General features: G+C 61.6%; 1 protein-coding gene and 1 long non-coding RNA gene across 4 annotated transcripts; one reads left to right on the forward strand and one right to left on the reverse strand.

Moving 5' to 3' along the window:
• Positions 1-715: 715 nt before the first annotated feature.
• Positions 716-20118, reverse strand: GRK2 (G protein-coupled receptor kinase 2). 3 transcript variants are annotated; one of them, XM_047823478.1, is made up of 21 exons: positions 19784-20118; positions 9476-9552; positions 7657-7730; positions 7446-7547; positions 7249-7323; positions 7061-7122; positions 6279-6330; positions 5912-6003; positions 5432-5531; positions 5259-5337; positions 5039-5169; positions 4655-4749; positions 4473-4580; positions 4207-4273; positions 3825-3925; positions 3216-3282; positions 3041-3136; positions 2659-2821; positions 2366-2502; positions 2141-2251; positions 716-2022 (listed from the first exon to the last, which is right to left on the reverse strand). In XM_047823478.1, the coding sequence occupies exons 1-21, from the start codon at positions 19894-19896 to the stop codon at positions 1858-1860; spliced, it is 2067 nt and encodes a 688-aa protein (XP_047679434.1). In that variant the 5' UTR covers positions 19897-20118; the 3' UTR covers positions 716-1857. The 3 variants fall into 3 exon arrangements, with proteins under 3 accessions (XP_047679434.1, XP_047679433.1, XP_047679435.1); XM_047823477.1 differs by having other exon boundaries at positions 2141-2254; positions 19784-20113; XM_047823479.1 differs by lacking the exon at positions 19784-20118 and adding an exon at positions 17765-19112 and having other exon boundaries at positions 2141-2254.
• A 96-nt stretch (positions 20119-20214) lies between these two features.
• LOC125146724 (uncharacterized) lies at positions 20215-22680 on the forward strand. The gene is made up of 2 exons (XR_007144852.1): positions 20215-21418; positions 22102-22680. It is a non-coding gene; the product is annotated as an uncharacterized LOC125146724 (long non-coding RNA).
• The last annotated feature ends 584 nt before the right edge of the window (positions 22681-23264 follow it).

Raw genomic sequence — 23264 nt, forward strand, 5'->3', positions numbered from 1 at the left:
CCTGACTGCCTGGCCGTTTCCTCCATCGGGAACATCCTCCCCAACGCCCCACCCCAGTGCTGCAGGCCTAGCTCAAAGGCCTTTCCCTCCCAAGTCTCAGCCTCTACCCCCAGCAGCCTTCCTTCTCCACCTGCCGTGCTGTGCTCTGGCTGCGGGCCCCTCAGCCCTGCCCAGCAGAGTCCAGCACGGAAGGGGCGGCAACCAGCACCACCACATGGGCCTGTAGGGCAAGTATGTGGGGGAAATGAGGTTGAGCAGAGCCTCCGGGTAGAGACCAAGTGCTGGGGGATCCCTCAGGCCGCAGGAACCCCTACTGGGGGGCTGCACAGCAGGGCAAGAGGGCAGGCCAAAGCCAGAGCGGTCCAAGGGCCCAGAGGCTACTGTGCGACCCCAAGGGCAGAGGTGCCTGACTGCCCGAAGGGTGTCCTCAGCGCAATGCCTGGCGAGCTGAGGTGCTTGGCCGATCAGTCCAAATGTGACACCAAGCCCCTCTTCCTGCTTCCCCTTGTGTGGGAGGATGAGCCGGTGGGGCGGGAGAGGAGGCGTGGAGCCCCCCGCCCTACCCCGGGGAGGGATTGGGCCGAGGCAGGCTGGCCCTGATGCCCGCTGTGGCAGCAGAGGGGACCTGGCACCACCAATACCCTCTCTCCTCAGGCCCTAGCCCAGCGGTGGCTGAAAATGGTCACTGGGCACAAAAGAATCGGACACGGTCAAGTCAGGCACCATTTTTTATAAAAACGCATAGTCTCATTTTCCACTCTTTAAAATCACATTCAAAACTCGGCAAAGGAGCGCCCCCGGGAGTAGATGGGAAGGGAGGGTGCGCCAACCCAGCCCCAGGGGGAGGGGGCGCGACACCACACACGGCAGCGCGACTGGCACAAGGGGGCATGCGGCGGGCGGGGTGGCGCCCTGTGGGCAGTGGCACTGACGGGACGTGGGGCTATGGGGCCGGACAGCCCGGCGGGGGGGGGGGGCACACTGACCAGCCCAGGGTGGCGAGGGCTGGCCCCGCCTGGCCCCTCTCACTGTGCTGCCCGGCCCGTCAAGGCTGGTCACCTATGGTCCCAGGCAGATGAGGCCTCGCCCAGCCCAGGGGGGGCGGGGGACCTCAGGGCCAGGCTAGGCCAGTGTGACACAACCCACAGCTGCCTTTCTGTGGTCCCTGAGCCCGGATGCTCGGCGGGGGAGGGAGGGGGGACCGCAGGGAGGGCAGCTGCACCTGCTGCCAATGCCAGAGTCCCTCAGTGTCCAGGGAATGTGGGAATGGAGGCGGCCAGTGATACAGGGGCTCTTCCTGGGCAGGGGCACAAGAGCTCGAGTCACTGTGGCCGGGCCCTGGGGTCAGGGAGATAATGGGCCCCTCCTCCACCGACTGGCTGGAGGACAGGACAGTGCAGGACTGTGCCCCTGTCACAGGAGGGGCTTCGGTGGGAAAATTCAAGTAGTATCCCTGTGCTGCGGCCTCCCCTGGGGTGGGGGACGCTGGGCCACCCCGCTGTGCTGTGGGCACAGAGCCTGAGGGGACACAACGCGGTGCGGCATCGTCCCTGGAGAAGGGCCAGGAGGGCTGCAGGGGCTGCTGCTTCCCCCCCCCCCCCCCCCCCGCCCCCTGCTCCCACCCACAGGAAGACACTGGGAGGGGAGGCCCCTGGAGGGTCGGGGCTGAGGGCGGCCGGACAGTGGCTGGGTCGGTGGCAGCAGGAGCCAAGGCAAGCGGGCCCCCCCTGGGGGCTGGGCCAGGCTGGGGCCACAGGAAATCACAATAATTACAAAATAAAACCTTTTCCGCTTTGCGGGAAAACAAATAATAAAAATTCGACAAAATAAATTAGAGGTTTATAAAAGGCGGGCGGGTCAGAGGCCGTTGGCACTGCCGCGCTGGACCAGCGGCACCTTGCTCAGCTCCACCACGGGCGAGCGCGGCTTGTTCTTCATCTTGGGCACGCGCTGCACCAGCTGCTGGGCCTCGCGGTACGCGTCACGAAGCTCCTTCTTCCACTGCACCAGCTCAGGGTCACTCTGCGGGCACCCAGGGCCGTCAGACGGGGAGCGGGGGGGGGGGGGGGGGGGGGCGCCTGGGTGCCCGAGGCTCCCTTCCCAGCCCGCCCACCCGCCGCCGGCCCCCGGCCCCACTCACGTCGCACTGCAGCACAAACTGTTTGCCGCCGCGGATCTTGAGGAGGAGGCACTTCCGCTCCTTGATCTGCGTCTCCTCCACAGACTGGATCTCCTCCATGGTCAGCAGGCTCTGCTGCAGGGCGGGCGGGAGGGGCGGGAAGGGGCGGTGAGGCCGCGGCGCGGGCTGGCGGCCCCGGGCACTCACCCCGCCTCCGGCACCCGCGGGCACCAGCCCGCTCCTTACCGGGGCCTCGCCCTCGCCCCGCCACTCCAGCCGGTTGGGAAACAAGTAGAAGTACCGCCTCTGCCACTGCGTCAGGAAGGGGTTGCCCATCTTGGACATGTAGCCATGCATGATGCAGTCCTTGCCCAGGGCATAGTCTGCCGCGAGAGAGTGAGAGGCGCGCTCAGCCAGGCCCGCCCGGGGCCGGATCCTTGCTTCGGCCTCCCAGCGACCTCGGTGGCTTTCCGAGACCTGAGCCGATTTCTCATCTCCAAACTGCCCGGTGGGTGCCCACGGCAGCTACGAACCCTCACCTTCCTCGTGGCCCAACTGCTTGTTTTTGGTTTTCTTGCGGGCCTCCAGCCGGTCAGTCTCGGCATTGATGGTGTCGAAGACCGTCTCGGCCACCTCCTGCTGCCACCGCTCCGAGATGGTGAGGGGGAAGTTGCGGTAGAGTTCCTGGTCACTGTCCAGCAACTTCAGCGAGTAGACAGGGCAGGGACATCCATCCATCAGCCACAGGCCTGCCCAGCCCCAGGGCTCCCAGGCGGGGGCGGGGGGGGGGGGGGTCTGGTCTCACACGGCCCCCCACCCTCCCAGGCACGTTTGGGGAGGAGGAGCCTGAGGCCCAGCGGCTGACAGAGCCCTGCAGGCCAGGATCAGGGCTCATGTGAGAGGCCAGGGCAGGCCCGGTACCTTGATTCCTTTTGTGTCCTCCTCGTCAAAGGAGCCAATGTCGAAGGCGTCAGCAGCGTTCACCTCCCCTCGAGGGGGGATCAGCGGGGGAGGGTACTGCAGCAGAGCACAGGCCGGGCATCAGCACCAGGCAGGGGCTACAGGGCGCCCGCCTGGCCCTGCCCCAGGCTGGTACCTTCTGCAAGAAGACCATCTGCCAGTCCAAGGAGCGGAAGAAGGGGCTCTCCTTTACCTCCTGGGCCCTGTGGGGAGATGTGGGTCATCAGGCGGGGGCAAAGCCTGGGCGCCAGAGCAGGTGGCCCAGGCTAACTCCTGCTGCCGCCGTTCTCTGGCTCTGCCACCCCGGGAAGGTTCCTTAAACCTCAGCCTGTTTCCTCATCTCTAAAATGGGGAGAACGGTTCCCACATCATAGGGCCGTTGGGAGTTTTCACATTTGTAAGTCTTGCGACATCGTGCCCAACAACTTAGTAAATGCTTAATAAACACAAAAAGCTGTTGCCATCATCATTATCATCGCCACGTTTGTTACAGGGGCCCTTCTGGAAGCCGGTCCCCCAGCAGCTCCGGCAGCTGTGCGCCAGGCTGCCCCGTCCCCTGAGAACACTGGATGGGGCTGGCCATCTCCCAACCCGTGAACCCCTCAAAAGAGGCTGGGACCAGGAGGGGGCTCCAGTGACGGGACACAGCCCTCATCCTCAGGCTAGCCTAGCAGCATGCCCAAATACCCAGGGCCTGGCAGGGACGGAGGGCCTGGGACAGTTGGCCCCGGTCCCGGGCACTCACCCTCGACCCAGGCAGCCCAGTCTCCGGTTGACATCCCTCTGCAGCAGCCCCTCCAGCAAGGAACGGAGCTCGGGGGAGAAGGAGTCGGGCAGCTCCACAGCCTGCGGGGAGGAGTGGACACTGGCAGGGTCCGAGGATGGGACCTGGCCCCCGGCACAGGGAAAGACAGGGCCCAGCTTCCTCATTTGCCCCCAGCGGGCACATCTGTTCTGACAACACAGGGATGGGAAGCCTCTGGGGCAGGAGGCCAGAGTAAGGATGAGTGGCCCAAGTTTGCTGTTATTTGGTGAGACCCAAGAATCCATGACCCTGACACGCACAGGAGACCCCATCCCCACGGTGACCGCCCCCCATGGACTCCACCCAGCCTCCCTACACTCACCATTGTCAATGTCATGCGGTCAATCTCGTGCTTATCTTTGGTCTTGTGCTGCCGAAAGGGGCTGTGCCTGGGCAAGAAGCACAAGGTCAGAGGATAGGAATGGGGAAACCGAGGCAGGGAGCGACAACGATCCTCATCCAAAGCCAGGGATGGTGCCGCCCTAACACCCAGGCAGCTGTAGCCCCCCTCCCCTAGACACCTACCTGGACTAGGGATGAGCTCTTCCCTGTCCCGTCCCGCCCGCCGGCCGGGGAGGGCCCACTCACCCCCGCAGCAACTTGAAAAGCATGCAGCCCAGGGAGAACCAGTCAGCGCTGCTATCGTAGGCCACGCCCTTCTGCAGGACCTCAGGGGCCATGTACCCGTGGGTGCCCCTGTGGGAGCAAGGAGGCCATGAGAGGGTCTGGCGGAGGGTGCGGGAAGGGAGAGTGGGGGGCCGGGCACTCACACGCTGGCGTGGGGCTTCTTCTTGGAGAAGTCGCAGGCCAGGCCGAGGTCTGAGATGCGCACGTGACCGTGCTCGTCCAGAAGGATGTTGGCTGGCTGTGGGGGAAGCCCAGTGAGCAGCCTCAAGGGTGACTCAGGACAGGGCCTGGCCAGGCAAGATGCCAGCTAGGTCACTGTCCTCACCCTGGAGTGTTGTGGGTGTCCAGGGACAAGGCCCCGGGTGGGGTCTTCCCCTCCTTTCCCCGGTTACAACCGGAGTCCAGAAAATGGCTGGGTAGGGGGGCCGGTGAAGAAGGGAGCAGCCGGCCGACTCTGTCCCAGACGCCACTGCTGTGGGCCAGGCGGGCCAGTGGCGTGGAGGGGAGGGGGGGGGGCAGAGCCTCACCTTCAGGTCCCGATAGACAACGAAGCGGTTGTGCATGTGCTCCAGGCCCAGGATGATCTCGGCCGCGTAGAAGCGCATGTCGGCCTCGGAGAAAACCCCGTGCTGGGACAGGTGGTAGTGCAGGTCCCCGCCTGAGGGAGGCAGCCCCGCAGGGTGGCGCTCAGCTGCCTGTCCCAGCCCCCAGCCCCGCGGCCCGCCTGGGGCCAGGCCGCGCACTCACCGTTCATGAGATCAAGGATGAAGCTGAGCTTGTCCGGCGTGTGGAACGCGTATGACATGCACACGATGAACGGGCAGTCCTGGGAGGGCACGGGAGGCCAGGTCAGCAGAGGCCGCGCACGGTTCCGGGACCCGAGGCTGCTGCAGTGACCTGCCCGGGCCCTCCTGGCTCACCCCAGTGCTGACGAGGGACAGCATGATGCGCTCATTCAGGGCCAGGGTCTCCCCCTGCTTCATCTTGATGCGCTTCTTATCCAGACACTTCATGGCGTACCTGGGGGGGGGGGGGGGGGGGGGGGCGCTGGCTGGTCAGTCAGTCCACACGCACCTTCAGCGCAGAGCCCAGGGCTGTGTCTGGGGGGGTGGTCCATGGGGGGAGGGGGGGGCAAGTCCTCAGGGCTCTTGCGGTGAGAACTGGACACTGAGACGAGGCAAGACGGAAGGCAGGAGAGAGTACTGGTGAGGCGGGGCCTCTGGGGGCCTGTGGGGGGCGGCAGCACCAACACGGAAAGGGGGGAGACAGTAGCCTCTGCAGAGACCTGCCCACGTAGGACCTGGGGGCCCCGATCCCCTCTCGGCTCTTCCATGCACACCCCCAGGGGGCCCTCCCCTCCCTCAGGCATCCCACTCGACACTGGCTGAGCTGGCGCTCACATCTTGCCCGTGTCGGCCTTCCGGCACCCATAGACCTCGCCGAAGCCCCCTCGTCCGATGATGCGGTGCACGCTGAAGTCGTTCATGGTCAGCTGTGGGGCGGCAACAAGCAGGGTCAGAGCACCCAGGGCAGAGACACCCAGGCAGCGGGGGGGGCCAGTCCCAGGCCCGGGACCACCCTCGCCACGCACTTACCTGCCCTGAGCCACCCTCACTGGGACCCTGGCACCGAGCCCACAGCCACCGCCCTGGGGGCTGAAGGGCAGGCTCCCCTGACCCGCCCAGCCCTGGCCGAGCTTCGGTGCCCAGCTCCCTGGGAAGGGTGGAAGGGAGGGAGTAGTCTTCCATGCCCACCCGGCCCACTCACATGGATGTTGAGCTCCACATTCTTCCACTGGCAAAATCGTGTGAATTTATCGCTGTGAGAGAAGAACCAGGGCTCAGATGAACTTCAGAAAGTGGGCAAAATGATGCTGGGTACGAGCCATCCCCACACCACTGCCATTGTCTGGCGTCCCGAACCTCAGATGTCCTCTCCTGGACTCCCAGGAGTAGCGCTGGCCCAAGTGGGTTTCAGATAAGCTTAGAAAAGAGGACCTCCGGTCTGACCTGGACTTCCTCCCACTGTATCCCTGACAATGCTCATCTCATCCCTGCTTGTACACCTCTAGTGACGCAGCACTCACCCCTGTGAAACTCCCCCTCCGTTGCCTGGCAGCTGGGACCCTGAGAAAGCTGTTGCTCACATTAAGCTGAAATCTGCCTGCAACTCCCACCCACCAGGCCAGCTCTGGCCACGGGGGCCACAGAAGAAGACGGTGTGTCCTTTTGTGCCACCCTGATGCTTCTCAGCATAGATGGGCCCAGCAAGGTGCTCAACAGTCCATGAGAAGGAATGACACTTAGGTGGTCCTTCACACCCCGGAGAATCCCCTGGGGCTCGGAGATGCCTGGCACTAAGAAGGACAGGGAGGGACTGTGGAGGAGGTGGCAGCTAGGAGCCTGTCCCACTTCTCAGGAGTCCCTGCATGGGGCCGTTGGCGGGGCCCAGGCACCCGCCTGCCCGGATTCTCTCCTCCACACCATCCACACCCCTTCTCAGAGCTGCCTCTTCCTCCCCTGCCCCTCCCGCATATGCTCTGCTCTCACCTCTCGATGAATTTCTGGAACACATCCCCTCGGAGGTTCTGACAAATCTCTTCAATGTACGGCTAAGGGGAGAAGCTGGAGGTTGGTGACTGAGCCAGACTGGGAGCCGGCCAGGCTCCGTGACCTCAACGGTCCCAGGGTGCCCCTGGCTGGGCAGGGAGGCAGCGGGGGATAAGCCCAGCACGCACCTGGAAGAGATCCGGAGGAACCTGCTTCTTCACCAGGTGGCCCTGGACGTGCTCAGTGGCACTTTTCGAGAAGGGCTGCAGAAGACAGAGGTGGCTGTGAATCCTCTGCAGGGCCCCTGCGTCCCTGCCCACACCCCGGGCCGCTCTGGGCCGGCGCTGGGGTCTAGACCTAGGGACGGGCTGGCCGCGGCACTCACGTGTGAGCAGGCCAGCAGCTCCTTCATGATGTAGGTGTCGAAGACCTCCCGGCTGCGAGCCAAGCGCTCCTCCTCTGTCTCCAGCTTCTCGTATTTCTTGATCTAGAGGACAAGATCCCCACAGGTGACACAGAGGCACCAACAGCAGGCATCTTAGAGACTGAATGAAAGCAGCCCAACCTCCTCTCTCTGCAGGCAGCGGGGGCCTCACCTCCTCATAGAACTCCACCAACGGCTTGGCCTCCTCTAGGTGTTTCAGGCAGAAGTCTCGGAAGAGCAGGTACCCTGAAAGCAAGTGTGTTGGGTCACACGGGGCCACGCCCCTCTCTGGCCTTCCCATCAGGGCAGGCGGCGTGGGCTTGGGGCTCCCCGGGCAGAACTGGCCAAGGAGGCAGCAGAGGTGGTCTCTGCCCCAGGCAGGGACAGGACGAGGCGGCCCCAAAAGCTGTCACCAGCTGAAGATTCTCAGTTTCAGGTTGAGGGGTGCCCGTCTCCCAGAACCCCAGATGTCAGCTGGAATGTGATGGGTGCTCCGGGCGCTCTGGCGAAGCAGAGGCTGACTCCGGCTCCCCGCCCTCTCCCTGCCGTCTAGGGCCTGCACCGCACCCCACTGGGCGGGCAGTGTGGGTGCAGATCCACCTGGGTCAGGCCAGAGCATGGCGGGCAGGAGGAGGGCAGCCTCCCAAGGGGCCCACGTCCCTCTCCCTGGACGCCCCATATCGTGCCCCCACCGTATCTGGCCGATTCTCACAGCAGCCCTGAGGAACAGCTGCAGAAACACACCGGCGGAGGCCTGTCAGGTGGGCCGAGCAGAAGGTTCGGCTCTACTACCCGCTGGGAGGCGCTGGGAAAGACAGGCCAGGGGGTGGGGCCTCGAAGGGCACGAGGCCACTGGGGAAAGTAAGAGGCGGGACAAGCTATGGGAAGGGCTCCCAGGCCTCACCCCTCCCAGGGAATGGGGGCCAGCCCTGGAGAGCAAGGAGGAAGTAAGGGCAGTCCCCATTCCCTCCAGCCTGACATGGGTGACCAGCCTCGCACTAGATGGCTTCCATGCCTCTTTGGGGGCACTGCCTGGACACCTCCGGCAGAGCACACAGCCGTCACTTCTGGTCAAGGCGGCCTGGCCTTTGAGTCACTCGTGACCTGGGTTTCCCAGTGGGCAAGGGGCTTTCACTGAGGCCAACTCATCTGGCCCTCCAACAGTCCTGGGCAGCAAGGCTTCTGAGTCCTAATTCCTAGGTGAGGACACCAACAGGCTCAGAGAGGTAAAGCCACGTGCCCAAGGTCACACGGCAGAGGCAGGGGGCCGACCCAAAGTGTGCTTTTTGACGCACTGGCTCCCCAACACTGACTTCCAATGCCTGGTCTTGCCAGGCCAGGCCAGGCCACTCCCACTTCAGAGCTGAGATCCTGCTCTCCTCTCGGGAAGGCCGAACCAGAGCTGTGTGTGCCTGAAGCCTGCTTCCCGGGAACCACCCCAACCCAATCTTGCCCCGTGGGCCAGTGCTGCAGCCGCGGCACTGCAAAGCAAGGGCACTGGAGGAGGAGGCTCGAGGGGCCACTGAAGCAGGTTGCTCTCAAAGAGGGCCCATGGGGGCGGGGGCGGGAGACCACAGCTCGGCAGGCGCCACAGGAAGGGCCCCGCCCCTTCCTGTCAGCTCTACCAACGGCCCCGCAGCAGCTGTGCCTGCGCCAAGGGGAAGCTGCAACTCTCAAAAACAAAAACCCAAAGGAGGAACTTCCCCGGCCGCCCTGGAAGACTGCTGGGCCCCCACCCCCTTCACGGGGCTCCCGGGGCTGACCGCCAGGGGCTGGGAGGCACAGTGGGTCACCATCCCGGGGGACGCGGGGTGCTCGTCACAACCCTGCCCCATCAGATGGGAGGTCAGACCTCCAGGGAGGGAACAGAGGCCAGCCGGCTGGGGTGGGGGCAGGAGAGCGGCCTCAGGGTCCTCCTGCCCCCTCGCCCCAGGCCCGGGGCAGCTGGACGGTGGCGGGAAGTCCTTGGGGCTGGCAGACCTCGTACTCACCCAGCTTCTGGGAGAAGATCTTCTCAAAGGTCACCTCGCCCCGGTCTTCCAGGTACTTCTGCATGACGCTTCGGATGCTGAAAGACAGCGGGGGTGGGGGGGTGCCCTCAGTGAGCCGGAGCCCCCGGGGCTCCTGCCAGGCCTGCTGGCCCTGCCTCTTCCCCCCGGGATCCAGAAGGTCACTGTTCCCTCCAAGAAGGCAAACTACCAGCCCGGGGCTGCCCACCTGGGCTCTGTCCCCAAAAGCTAGGGTGGCCAGCAGGTGGCTGCTCAGAAGTCCGGTCCCAGTACTGCCTCATGCTGGCTTCGGGAACCTGGCCAAACCTCAAAAGCCGGGCCTCACCATCAGCAGATGATGGGTAACCAAAATGGGGCCTATCCTTACCACGGAATACTGCTCGGCCGTAAGGTGGGACAAAGCACTGATATACAGAAATGCTACGGCATGGATGAACCCTAGCGCGCAGCGAAACGAAAAAAGAGAGTCACAAAAGGCCCCCAGTTCTATGATGCCACTTACGTCGCATGTCCAGAACAGGCAAATCTACAGAGAGCAGATTAGTGGGTGCCAGGGGCTGGGGCACAGAAGAGGAGTGACTGCCAACAGGTAGGGGGTTTCTTCTTGGGGGTGATGGAAATGTTCTGGAATTAGGGTGAGAGCTGCCCAATTAGGTAGGGTGAGAGTTGTACTAAAACCCACTGGGCCGCACTCTTTAAAATGATGAATTTTATGTTATGTGAATTATATCTCAGGTTTTTTTACACAGTAATAACAAGACGAAACAAAAACCAAGCCCCGGCTCCTGTGTTCCTAACATCTGAATTAAAAACATGCCCCTCTGTCCCTGGGTTGCTCGGGAGGGCAGCAAGGGAAAGGCTGGCCGTTGTGACCATGGAAAGCCCAACCCAACGGTCCCCACCCGGAAAGCTCACCTTCAACGCCAAGGGCTGTCTGGGCAAGCAACACGGGGCTATCCTTTGTGCCCGAGACAGACCTTGCCGTCCCCTCCTCCCCGCTCCTGGGTCACCTGTACACCAGCCCTGCCGGCCTGCCTGTCACGCCTCCACTGGCTCAGGCTCCCGAGGAACACTCTTAGCTGCCTGTACCGGGGACCAAGCTGCGCAGTCACACCTGAGCCCAGGCAATGCTCACAAGGCCCTTAGGATATGTGGGGCCACCGGCAGGCCACCGACAGAAGACGTCGCAGCTGGTGAGGACCAGAATCAGAAAGTCTGGGCTCTGTGGCCCTGCATCCCTCTTGGAGCCCAGCGCGGGTCACCAGGGCCTGCTGCACGTTTTCTACTGGAAGGTACCACGTACCCCTGACCTCCAGGCAGGCCCTCCCAGGGCGCAAGTTCTGCATGCGTGGCTCTAAGACATGACACAGTGTGTGACAAAGCCTGACAGGACCCGCTCAGGAAGGGAAGAGTGTTCTGGGCCATCACGAGAGGCTGTGTGGAGGAGGAACTTCACTGGGTTCCTCAGTGCAAACAGGATGTCAACAGGTGGCAAAGCCCAGGGCAGGTGGGTGGATGTGGGGACAAGCAGGGGAAGACCCGGCCAACGTCAGCAAGAGGCTATCCCAGGCAGGAGGGAGCTCGGCTAGGGACGCTTGGGAAGCTCAGTCCAGGGAAGGCAGAGTCTGCTGGAGGCCCCACAGGAGGAAGCCCGGGTAGCGAGACACTGGAGGGACGGCCAGAAAGAAGGGAAAGAAACAGGGCTGGGTGCGAGCAGGCTCGGGCCATCGGGCAGGCAGAGGAGTTGACCAGGGCAGCGGGACGGCAGCCCAGGCCTGCGATGGTCTGGCCCACGAGAGAGGTGTCTGAGGTGAGAACGTTCCAGGCAGGGCCAGTGTGGCCCACGGACGCTGCCCAGCCGCTGGGCCTATGCTCGGAGGCGGGGGGACTCCTGCCCTTTTCTGCTCAGCACTCTCCTTCCGAGACGGTCTGAGCGGAAGCCCAGGCTCCACTCCCCCCAGGCTTCCGCTCGAGTTTGAGCCACACAAGGAAAGGCCACGCAAGATAACAGGAGAATTTAGAGCTATCTAAATGACTCCCTCCTCTGCTTCCCCACCCTAGAAGGCTGGAAGATGCCGTGACCTCCTCCAACAGCAAGAAGGGTGCTGATGACCAGGACGGCCCTCCCGTGTCCCTGTCCTGCGACTCCAACCAACGAGAGCGGAGCTCCCAGCTGAGGGCCGGTGGCTTGGTGGCCCCACGCCAAAGTGGTGGCCACTTCAGAGCTGGTTCCCTCAGGAAAGCAAGGATGCCCTCTGCAGTGGACAGGGGCTGAGGCCAGGATGTGGTCCTCACCCAGGCCGGCACCGTCTCCCCTCCTGACTGTCACATGCCAGCTCACTTCCACCAGCCACCATCAAGAACACATCTCCCCAGCCCCAGGGGACCCACAGAGACTCACAGGCACTCGGGAGGCGAGGCCTGATTCCAAGGCCTGCTCTGTGCTCACACACGGCAGAAACTAGAGACACCTGCCCTGGGGCCTGCAGCCCAGAGACCAGAGCCCCTCATTTCCTGTGAGGGAGAGCTTAGGACCTCCTTTTTGGAGGACAGGAGGGCAGGCCAGGGGCGTGCTGGGGTGCAGCATAGCAGGCAGGGCCCAGTGCAAGGCAGCGAAGGGCCGGCAGGGTCTTGAGACCAGGCAGCCAGGAGTCAGGGGCTCGGAACCTGGGGCTCCGTAAGGGCCAAGTGCCTGGATTTCACCTGTAAGGTGGAACAGCAAGGCTGGATCCTCACCGCCCCTTGGCTCAGCTCTTGGCACGCCATGTCTGCACCCAAATCCTGTGTTTGGGGACATTTTGGTCTATGGAAGGGGATGGACAAGGTAATAAAGTGGGGGGCGGGGGAATCACAAAATGTCAATCCCCCACGGAGGTGAGTGGTCAGATGGAGGTCAGGTGCAGTCAAGCGGGATGATGTCCAGATGCTTCAGATCCAGATGGGAAGCCCCCCTGAGCCCCAAACTGGCTTCCTGGGAATCAGCGTGGCTGACACCAGCTTAGGGAAGGCAGCGTGATGGGAACACCCCCCGCTTCCCATCACAGGACCCGGTGACCCCCAGAACGGCTGGGAACCGGACCCTCCAGGGAAATGCCCTCTCCCCGAGGGCCCGTGGACGAGGGAGCCAGCCTGCAGCCCAGCCTTCTCCCTTCCCGGCGGCTCTGCTGTGGGGTCAGCCCAGGAGAGAGCAGAAAGTGGGGCACCGGTGGCCAGACCCCGCCTCCCCTCTGGAGCTGCATGGGACGCCTCTCTTCCCAGCCCACAGCACTTCACTTTCTTCCTTAAAAAGAAAAAAAAAGTTTTCTAAATAAAATAAACAACCGCCCCCCCATCCAAACACAAGATTGGACTGAGCAAAGCCTTGAATGGAAGGCCCCCAAAGCGACAGCGTTAGGGTTTCCTGTCTGTTCTCATGGGGCTGGTGGCCAAGGGAGCCGGTAGTTTAGAAAAACGTGTTATGGGGCACATTCCCGCCGGGTGGCAAATACAGGCTGGCACGGGCAGCAGTGGTGGCCTCCTGGGCTGGGTCACCTTCATCTCCAACACCCACTCCCTGATACTGGCAGAGTCTCGGGCGGCGACGAGCCCAGAGCAGCATTTCTGCCCCCACCCAGGCCAACAAGTCCGACATACAGGAGCACGTGGCTCCCCGACCAACTCTGGGTTGTCAGGAGAGCCAGACGCCTGCATCCTCCCCGCCAGAAGGACCCTCAGGCGCTCAGTCTCTCTGGGGAAGGGCTGCCTTGGCTCTTGCGGTCAGGGGGACACCCACGCCTGAGTTCCAAACGGCTCTCCCCAAGTCCCCTCCGTGGAGGAGGCCAGGCCAAGTCACAGACTTTAACCGTCCAGTTGGCCCACTTGTGAAATGAGGACGTCAACAAATTTCTGAACCGTCACCACCGCGCTGGCCGGTGGAAAAGCCTGAGGGGGCGCCTGGGTGGCTCAGTCGGTGAAGCAACAGACTCTTGGTTTGGTTTCAGGTCATGATCTCACGGTTCGTGAGATCGAGGCCCGAGTCCAGCGCTGCACTGTCAGTGCAGAGCCTGCTTGCGATTCTCTCTTCTCTCTCTCTCTGCCCCTCCCCACCTCATGCGTGTGAGTGTGTGTGTGTGTGTGTGTGTGTGTGTGTGTGCACACGCTCTCTCTCTCTCTCAAAATAAATAAACTTTAAAAAATTTCTAAAAAAAAAAAAATGAATACATAAAATAAAAAAATAGAGAGCCTGAGAGGACACAGCAGAATTGTCCTAAGATGCTAGCCTTGCTGGGAGAGCTCCCCTCCTGGAGGCAGCCCTCCCGCTGGGATCCCCCAGACTGCACCTCTTCTAGAACATGATCATAAGCTATTTGGTCTCGTTTGGGTCTTTGCCCCACACCCTCCCACATCCTCAGAGGGTGCCGCCTGCTGCCAGGCCTCCTGACTGGCGAGCTCTGACCAGGGCTGGGGCCAGGGGAGTGGCTCACAGACCAGCCTCACACACTCATGCTCATCAGCCTGAGGACCCAGGGGTGGGGGTGGGGGGCGGGGACAGAACCTGATACCAGCCCCTGACAGAAGCAGCAAGGGCCCTGTGGCAGGAGGGCCTGCCCTGTCTGGCAGGGAGCTGCCGGACCCTGCTGCCTACGGCCAGGGCTGTTCGCTTTGGCCCCAGCTGCTCCCAGGAGCAGGCCAAGCCTGACACTGAGGGGGAGAGCACATCCTCCCCCGCAGCCCGGAGTGTGGGTAGGGGTGACAGGACGGCAGGCAGGCAGGCAGGCAGGCAGGAAGGGGGTGAGGGCTGTGGGGGAGAACTTCCGGTGCCTTCTGGAACCACATGGTTCAGAAGAAAGGCAAGGTCCCTTGCTCTGTGGCACAGAGGCTGATCCTGGCCCTCACAGATGACTCCCACACAGGGTCACAGACGGCAGCTTGTGTGGACTAGCAAGGGCTGGGGGCAAACACGCTTGTTTTGTTTTGATGGTGAGGAAATCTAGGCTAGAAGCTGAGTGGCCTGCCCAGCATCCCACATGGAGACAGCAGCCAGAAAATGTCCAACTCTCCCCGAGAAAAGGCGACTCGCCAGGCAGGGGCCTTCCCCTGCAACCTCTGCAGAGGACCCCGGACTTGTACCCCGGCTGCCTCCCCCTCCGTCCACTGCCAGTGCTGTGGGCAGCGGGTAGCATCTCTCCTGGGAGCCCGGCGGGCTACGGGCAGCTTCGGCTGGCACCTGGCAGGCCGGGGTGTCACCGGGATGCCAGAGTTGCGAAAGCCCAGGACGGTGCAGGATGGCACGGGGGCGGCAGGGCCTGGTGGGTCTGGCGCGGCCACGCCTTGAATAGCCACGCTCTGGGAGAGGACAGTGAACGAGCCAGCGGAGCAGAGGCTGTGGCTGTGGCAGCGGCTCCTCTGTGGCATTTCCAGGAAACCTGGCACTGAGGTGGCAGCAGGAGGAGGAAGTCCCCTGGGGCTTCTTATTAATATTTCTCAATGACTTGCCCTGGGGCTCAGTGTCCTCAGCTCGAGAACAGGGCCGCATACCAAGTGGGAAAGACCAACCCTGAAGGCCACCCAGAAAGGCCAAGCCCAGGGAAGAGAAAGAGACACGCACTAGGTGGCACGCACACGAGCACCCCCCCCCCCCTCCACGCAAACGCCCAAGCCACCCAGGCTCCCAACAGTCAGTGCGGTGGCCACGACGTGGCTCCTTGCGGGATGTGCGGGGGGGGGGGGAGGGGGGAGGGAGGGTGGGGGAGGGTGCTCTCTGGCAGCCTTGTCACATGTCACGGCTTCTATGCTAACATGACCTGAGTACCACACCCTGCAATTTACTGCCATTATGTTAAAACGCACCAAGAACAAAGTTCCGGGGCCCCGTGGCCCGTGGTTCCCAGGAAGGGGCTGTCCACCCCGACCTGGGTGGCCTCCAGAGTCAGAGAATGCCCCGCTCAGAGACAGAGCTGCTAACACTTTTACACCAGAAAACTCGCTTCTGAAACCCTGCTCCTCTGCCAACACAGATGCTACCCTTCGAGGCAGCAGAGATGCAGAGAAGGAATGTTATTTAGAAAAAAGCTGCAGCCAAACACGTCATTTTCAGTATCTCTTACTTGAAACAGATCAGTGATAACTTGAGCACAACCCTCTGTCTTATGTGACCAACAGAGCACAGTGGCCCCTTGGGGCCACAGGAGGAAGGGGCAGGTGTGAGGGAGGCTGTGCGATCCTCAAGACTCTCCACGTGCTCCTGGCGTTGGCCGTTTGCTCCGAGGCAGGAGCAGAATATCCTGGAAGCACTAGCCGTGCGCGCGCAGCCCCTGGGTGCCCGGGGCGGGGAGGAAGCGCCGCTGCAGAGTGCCTACACCTGACGTCACCGGGAATTTACTACTAGGGATTGATCGTGCATTAATAGGACACGTTATTCCTGGTTTGACAGAGCCCAGATTCCCCTGCACAGATTCCAACCCATAATGCTCATGCTCCCTTCAAATCCACTTACTGAGGGAACAGCGGGAGGGCGGGCAAGCAACTTAATGGCCAAAATGTGAAACCCCATGGCCTGGAGAGGAGCGCAGATGGGAACAGACGTCCCAGAGACCCACTCCTGAGCAAAGGAGGGGCTTCAAAGGCCCAGAGGGAATGACTGCTGAAAAGATCACCTTGTTTGGCGGGGTGTGGGAGTGAGGAGGAGAGCTACCGCTGGGGTAGAAAGTTCTGGGTGAGGGACAAAGGCTGGAAATAAACAGCGTTTTGCTGGTGATGGAGAAGTGGAGGAGGAAGGGAGGAAACCTTCCCCTGCACCCCTTCCCCGCCCCCCCCCCCCCCCATACAAATCGTGGGCAGGAAGTCCTGGAAGCAAAGAGTTAACAGGAACGAAGAAGCAGAGGAAGAGTGGCCCGGTCTGGGAGACAGGGAAGCCAGAAAAGGGCAGGAAGGAGGAAATCCATGGTGGGGGAGGGACCAGGAAAGAGCTGAGAAAATGGGAGGCTGCAAGAGGCACCCGGCTCCGACAATCTGCTGCTGGGGCTGCCACTGTCACCAGGGAGGGCAGGGGCATCTCCTGGGACCGCCTGAGCGAGGCTCCTGAGACAGGAGCCCAGAGATTAATTACACCCGGCCTCCGTGGTCATATTAAGCAAATGACAGTAATTACAGGACCGCTGCTGGTGGAGGGAGGGCAGCTCCATCGGGGAGAAGCACAGACCACAGGCCCGAGGGCTGAAGGAGCGCCGCGAGATCATCCCTGGGGGGCGGGCCCTGGCTTTACTGAAGGGGAAACGGAGACAGGTGCAGTCAGGAAAAGGGACATGCTGGGATGGCAGCAGGATCACAAGCCGGGTCTCCTGTCTCCCAGCTACACAACACTGCCTCCTTCCACGAGGAGGTCGAGAAATGGGTCTGTTCCCTCAGATTCTATAGGGTGACAGAAGGGGAGGACCCTGTGCCAACTCAAAGTGGCACTGTGCCTGCCCGACAGCTCCTGTTCCTAGCCCTGACAAGTCAGAGCTGATGCCAGCCCCAGCTCCCGGCCAAGCCACAACCTGGGCACCAGCTGCAGGCAGGCTGCCAAGACGGACCACCCCAAGGTGGGAACGTCTCCAAATGGCATCTCGTCATGGACGAACCACGGCCATTCTTCCTGACCCTGACCTTGTGGGTGAGGGGAAGACGTGACCCCAGGCAGGAGCTGCCTCCTCCGCGTACTAGCTTTGTCAGAACGGCTCCCTCCATTCTGTCCCAGATGACGGGGCAGGGGCCGGGCCTTGTGCCCTGCCGCTTCCAGGCCAACCCCCAGACCACGGCGACCCAGACGAGGGGTGCCAGAGGGGAGAGCAGCGGGGGTACGGCGTTGTGTGGAGGAAATGAAGCACAGCAGGGGGTCCGGAGACCTGAGTTCAAATTCCAGCTCGCCTCTGGGACTAAGTCTCCTCCCCTTCCTGGGCCTCAGTTGCTTCAAATATTAAACGGGAGAATACCACCTTCGGGGCCCTGCTTTCCCACAGTTGTGGAAAGAATCAGCTGGAGTAAAAGCTAGCTTGCAAACTGGGAAGCGCTAGGCAAATGTAAGACACAGTCATCGTGACCTTCCAGGGCAGGAGGCATCCTACCCACCAGGTGTGCGAAGCATAAACGCAAAGGCTGGCGTGTCCTCCGTTAGGAGAGGCCTGGCCTCAGGTCACCGATGGGCGCTGCGGGAGCCTCTATCCATCTCACAGCTGTGCTGCTGGATGGCGACCCCCTATGAGAAGCCATGACACCTGGGTCTTGGTCTCCTGCTGTTCCCCTAAAACTCACAGCCTGGTTCCAGACAGCACCCGGTCCTGATATTTCTTGAGCAACTGCTACACGTGAGGCATGGCCGTGCCAACTTCACAGGTTGGTTTTCGGATCAACTGAGATGACAGATGTCATAATAAATAATAAATTGTTATAATTTCCACCATCGTTCCTATCAGCATCGTCACTACCACAGATGGTAAAGGGGACAGGAAAAGAGGAACATCTCGTTTCTCAGGGTTCTAACACCTGCAGGGCCAACCCAAGGCGGGGCCCCATCGGGAGCAATGCATTCTGGGGAGAGATTACCCAAACACAGAGAGTTCCAGAAAAGGTTCTGCCTGACACTTTGCAGAGCCCCAACCTGCAGGAGGGTCTCGAGGCCGCAGCCACCAAGGAGAGCCGTTGTGAGCCCCAGAGGCGGACTCCCCCCCGTTTCCTCCCTCATGGCTTTGTCATTTCTGAACTCATTTTTGTTCTAACTGTCGCTGCTCCCTGGACAGCCCCCAGCTGACAGTCAGCCTGGTTCCTGTTTTGAGAAATCTGATTGCAAATGTCTTAGAAAAAAACGGGCCCTAACGGCCTTTTCAAAATGCAGACCAATTTTCCTCTCCCAGGCCTGGTGTTCAGTCAATCCGAAACCCAGTGAACAGGGCACAGAGAAGGGTGCTGGAGATGTAGCCAAGGCACTCCCCACAGCTTTGCGCTCTGCTTCAAAGGCTTAGGACGCCATGGGGTCACGACCCTTATTTCACGCTACCCACATTTCACAGATGAGAAAACCGAGGCCCAGAAGCGGAGGGGAAGGGACTTGCCCAAAGTCACATGACAGCTAGGACCGGCCCAGGTTCCCAGGCCAGCCAGGCTTCCAGCATGCCAGCTCTCAGGCATGAGCAATCATGGTGGGCACACAGCTGTCGCAGATGCAGAACAGCCAGGCCCCGGCTCAGGCCTGAGTAGTAGACATGACGTGGACGTGGAAGCCAGAAGCCCTGATCTGGTGGCGAGGCGCCAGCCTGGACTACCTGTGACACAGGGCGAGCCGCTCACCTCCGGGGCTTCTGCTTCCCCACCCGTTCGGTGGAGACAAAACTGCACCTGTCCCACCTGCTGACAGGTTGCAGTGCGGCTCACACAATGGGAAAATACTCTAGAAGCCATAAAATGCTGGCCAAACCTCAGCAACGGTCCATATCCTGAAGAGAACGTGCCTACATCCTGAACAGTTTCAACTTTGATACCGGGTGCAGTGACATCAATAGTCTCACGGAGAGGTGGCAGCCGTGGTCCAGCTGCTGCAGAGGTGCCGGGATATCCTCTGGCAAATAGCAGCCACGGGACACCACGCGCAGGGCCGCCAGAGGAGGCATCGCAGGGGAGAGGGGCAGTGGGTGTCTCCCCCGCTGGGCTGGGGCACGCGCGCCACACCCTGCTCCCCCCCACCACCACCCCGGCCCCCAAAGCACTCTTAAACCCTACCCCAAGCCAGTGACCCTCCAGATGGGTGGGGGAAGACCAGGAAGACTTGCTGCCTCCCGCAAAACCTCACGCAAGTGTCGACCAGAGAGAGGGGGCTAGGAGTGGGGTGCTGCAACCCCAAGGCGGGGTGCCGGGAGTCGGGAAAGCTCAGGGATGGGGGATGCAGTCAGGCCAGGTGGCCGGTGGCAGGTAGAGGAGGGGACCCCACGGGGACCAGGGGCTGCCGGGAGGGGCACGAAGGGCAGCACGGGGCCCCTGTGGGAGAAGGCAGGAGCGCGGGGCCGCCGGGGGCGAGGGCAGGCGGCGTGTAAGAAGGGAAGGGAGGCAGTGGGGCAGGGGGCACTGCGCGGCCCGGGGAGCCGGCGGGGCCGGGAAGCCCCGGGTTCAGGTGCACTGGGCCTGGGGCCGAGGGGTCGGGTCGGGGTGGCCGAGCCCCGAGCGGTGGCCGGGGCACGGGGCACTGGGGGGGGGGGGGGGGAGGTCAGGGGCCAGCGGCGGGGTGGTCTGGGGCCGCGGGCTCCGGGTTCGGGGAGCGGGCCCGGCCGGCGGCCGCCTCACCTGGGTTCGGGCAGCAGGATCTTCTTGCTGGCGCGCGCGGCCGGCGTGGCCTTGCTCTTCTCCATGGCCATCAGGTAGCTCACATCGGCCAGCACCGCCTCCAGGTCCGCCATCTTGGCGGCGGCGGCGGCCTCTCCCGCCGCTCGGCTCGGCTCCGCTCCGCTCGGCGCGCTCGGCCCCGGCCCGGCCGCTCCGTCGGCCTCGGGCGCCGCCGCCCGCCTGGCCCCGCTTGGCGCCCGCGGCTCCGCTCGCCGCGGCTCACAGGCGGCGCCGCCCCATGGCGCCGGCTCGGGCCCGGCCCCGGCTCGCTCCGCTCCCGCCGGGACTGCAGTCGGGCCGCCGCCGCCGCCGCCGCCGCCGCCACCGCCGCCGCCCGCGCCCCGGAGCCGCCGCCGCCTCCGGCCCCGCCTGCCGCGCACAGCGCCAGCGAGCCCGCGAGGGGCCGGGCGGGCGGGCGGGCGGCGGCGCCCCCTGGAGGCCGCGCGGGCTGGCCCGAGCCTGACCCCCCTTGGCCGCGCGGACCCCTTCCCAGACCCGACCCTGACCCCGCCCCGGGCCTGGGCCGTGGCCCTTGACCCCAGACCTGGAACTCGCCGCGGGACCCGGGACCGAAGAAGACCCCGGACCCACACCTTGACCACAGCTCGGATCGTGACTCGGACCTCAGAATCCACAACAGACCGTGGCCCTCACGCCAGACTGGCACTTCAGAACATGATCTCGCGGACTTGGACCTCAGACGCTGGACGTAACCGCTGACTTCTGGGTCTTGGTGGAAGTGTCTGACCTGATATTAGTCCTGGACGACATTCCTGAGCCCGGCCTCCAAATAGGACCCCAGGACTGGACCTCGGACCACTGCTTTAGACCACTGCATTAGACTCTGTGACCCGAGATCACAGCCCCGTGGCTCTCTCCACACCCAGACCTTGACACTGACCCCAGATCCCCCACAGGACCCCAGATATAGTTTTAGGACCATGATCTCAAACACTGGTCCCATCCTGGTTACTAACTCCAACCTTGATTCGAACCCCAGACCCAGACCCAATATCAAGAACTCTGAACATGGGAGTGCCTGGATGGCTCAGTGGGTTAAGCATCTTACTCTCGATTTCGGCTCAGGTCATGATCTTACGGTTGTGAGACTGAGTCCCGCATGGGGGTCTGAGCTGGGTGTGGAGCCTGCTTAAGATTCTCTCTCTCCCATTCCCTCTGTTCTCTCTCTCTCTCTCTCTCTCTCTCAAAACAAACAAACAAACAAACAAAACAAAGTAACAACAACAACTCACTCTCAACATGGACCCAGGACCAGAACATCCAATGCAACCAGGGACCCAATCTAGACCTAGAGCACTTAACAGGTCACCATGAACTTGGGACTTGACAACTGCAGTCAGGCTCCAGGTCTATGCTAGCTCCAGTCCCCACCCCTTCTGTTCTAGACCCAACTCTTGACCAAGGATTTCCACTGAGGATAAAGGACCCTGCACCAACCTCCACCCTTCCTGGACCAGCTTGTGCTTGGCCTGCACCCCATCCCATCTATGGAATCTAATGGAATCATCATGATTCTACAACATGGGATCAAACCTCTCTCAGCCTAGGAGGACCCAGGAGTCTCAGTGGTGCCTGGTAAGGGAAATTCGCTGTACTGAGAACACTCAGGGTGGGGAAGGAAGGTCCATGTGTCTCAAAGCAGCGCCCTCTATCTCTATAGAGCCTCTCTCTGTTTTCCAAGGTGACAAGATCCCTTCCTAGTCCCCGGGCACATGGGACTCAAGCCTGCCTCATGCCAGTTTATGAACCTCAGGCCAGTAACCAGAACCCTCTGGCAAAGCAGAGCCCCCTCAGCCCCTCTCTGTGCATTTCTCAGGCTACCATCTGAGATCAGCACCAGAGCACATCAGGAATAGCAGGGTCCCTTCTCAGTGGGCAACACTACCATCCACCCAGATCCCCAAGTCAGAACTCCAGGTATCATCCTCAACAACTCCCTCGTCCCCTGGCCGAATCTCTCGCCACACTCTCTTGTCTGGCCTGAGAATCATCTTCTTCTTCTTCTTTTTTTTTTAATTTTTTAACATTTATTTATTTTTGAGAGAGAGACAGAGCATGAGTGGGGGAGGAGCAGAGAGAGAGGGAGACACAGAATCCAAAGCAGGCTCCAGGCTCTGAGCTGTCGGCACAGAGCCCGACGCGGGGCTTGAACTCAAGAACCGTGAGATCATGACCTGAGCCGAAGTCGGACGCTTAACTGACTGAGCCACCCAGGTGCCCCTGGCCTGAGAATCTTCTTAAACTTGTCCCCTTCTCAGGATCCCCATGGCTGCTACCCTGATGCAGGCCCTGACCAGAGACGCCTCTCCCAAATCTAGACCTGATGGAGTTACTAAGGACTTTGGGATCTGCTGAGAGTGGCGGATGGGGGTTGGGTGCTCTAGGCAACCCCCCCCCCCCACCTCTACTCAAAGCAGATCAGGTGAGCAAGTTCCTTAAGTCAAGGAACGGGGATGACTGGACCCTGCTCCCCTCTCCTGCCTGTACTGCCACCATTCTCTGCACCTGCCCACCCACCCGTTCTCACCTCTGTGCCATTGTTCTTTCCCGTGTCCAGAAGCGCTCTGTGGGCCTTCTTCCCTGGCTGACTCCTGCGCACCCTTTTAAGAAAAGACCCACCTCCTCCAGCCTCCCTGACCCCAAACTGTGTACATCTCCAATTGTGTTCTTAGCACCTATTTCCTTGATTTGAAAACATCATCAATTGCAAAATGTATCAAGTTTTTGAAGGGGGTGGGAGGGTGGAGCTTTATTAAATGTTTGTATCAGTTGGAAAAGGCATCCTGATGTTGGATATGCTGACGGGGAAAAAAGAAAAAAACAACGTACATACAGTCTCCAAGTGTAACTGATGCTCCTAGTTCATCTTTTGCCCCAGGGCCCACCACAGGACCTGACACAGAAGGGCATAGTCTGTTCGATCAATGAATGAGGGACTGAATGAATGAGCTCCTCAGCCCAACGTGGCATATAGAGTTTGGGGGCAGAACAGGGCCAGAGGCACACAAGGATGCCTCACAGGAGGCCTCTGGCCTCCCCTCCTCCTACCCCACCCGACTCTTCAACTCTCCAGGACTGACTACAGCCACACACTGGCCTGGGTTTTCTGGAACAGTCCCTAGTTTAGTTTAGTTTAGTTTAGTTTAGTTTAGTTTTACTTTAGTGTTTATTTTTTGAGGGGGGGGAGGGGCAGAGTGAGGGGGGTTGCAGAGGATCTGAAGTGGATTCTGTGCTGACAGCAGCGAGCCTGATGTGGGGCTCGGCTCATGAACTGTGAGATCATGACCTGAGCCAAAATCAAGAGTTGGATGCTCAACTGACTGAGCCACCCGGGTGCCCCCAGCCCCTATTTTAAAAATTCTTCCTGAGGGGGCAGCTACATGGCTCAGTTGCAGCCCCCCTTTTTTAATGTTTATTTTTG

The sequence above is a fragment of the Prionailurus viverrinus genome, chromosome D1 (assembly GCF_022837055.1).
Source record: "Prionailurus viverrinus isolate Anna chromosome D1, UM_Priviv_1.0, whole genome shotgun sequence".
Classification (NCBI taxonomy): domain Eukaryota; kingdom Metazoa; phylum Chordata; class Mammalia; order Carnivora; family Felidae; genus Prionailurus; species Prionailurus viverrinus.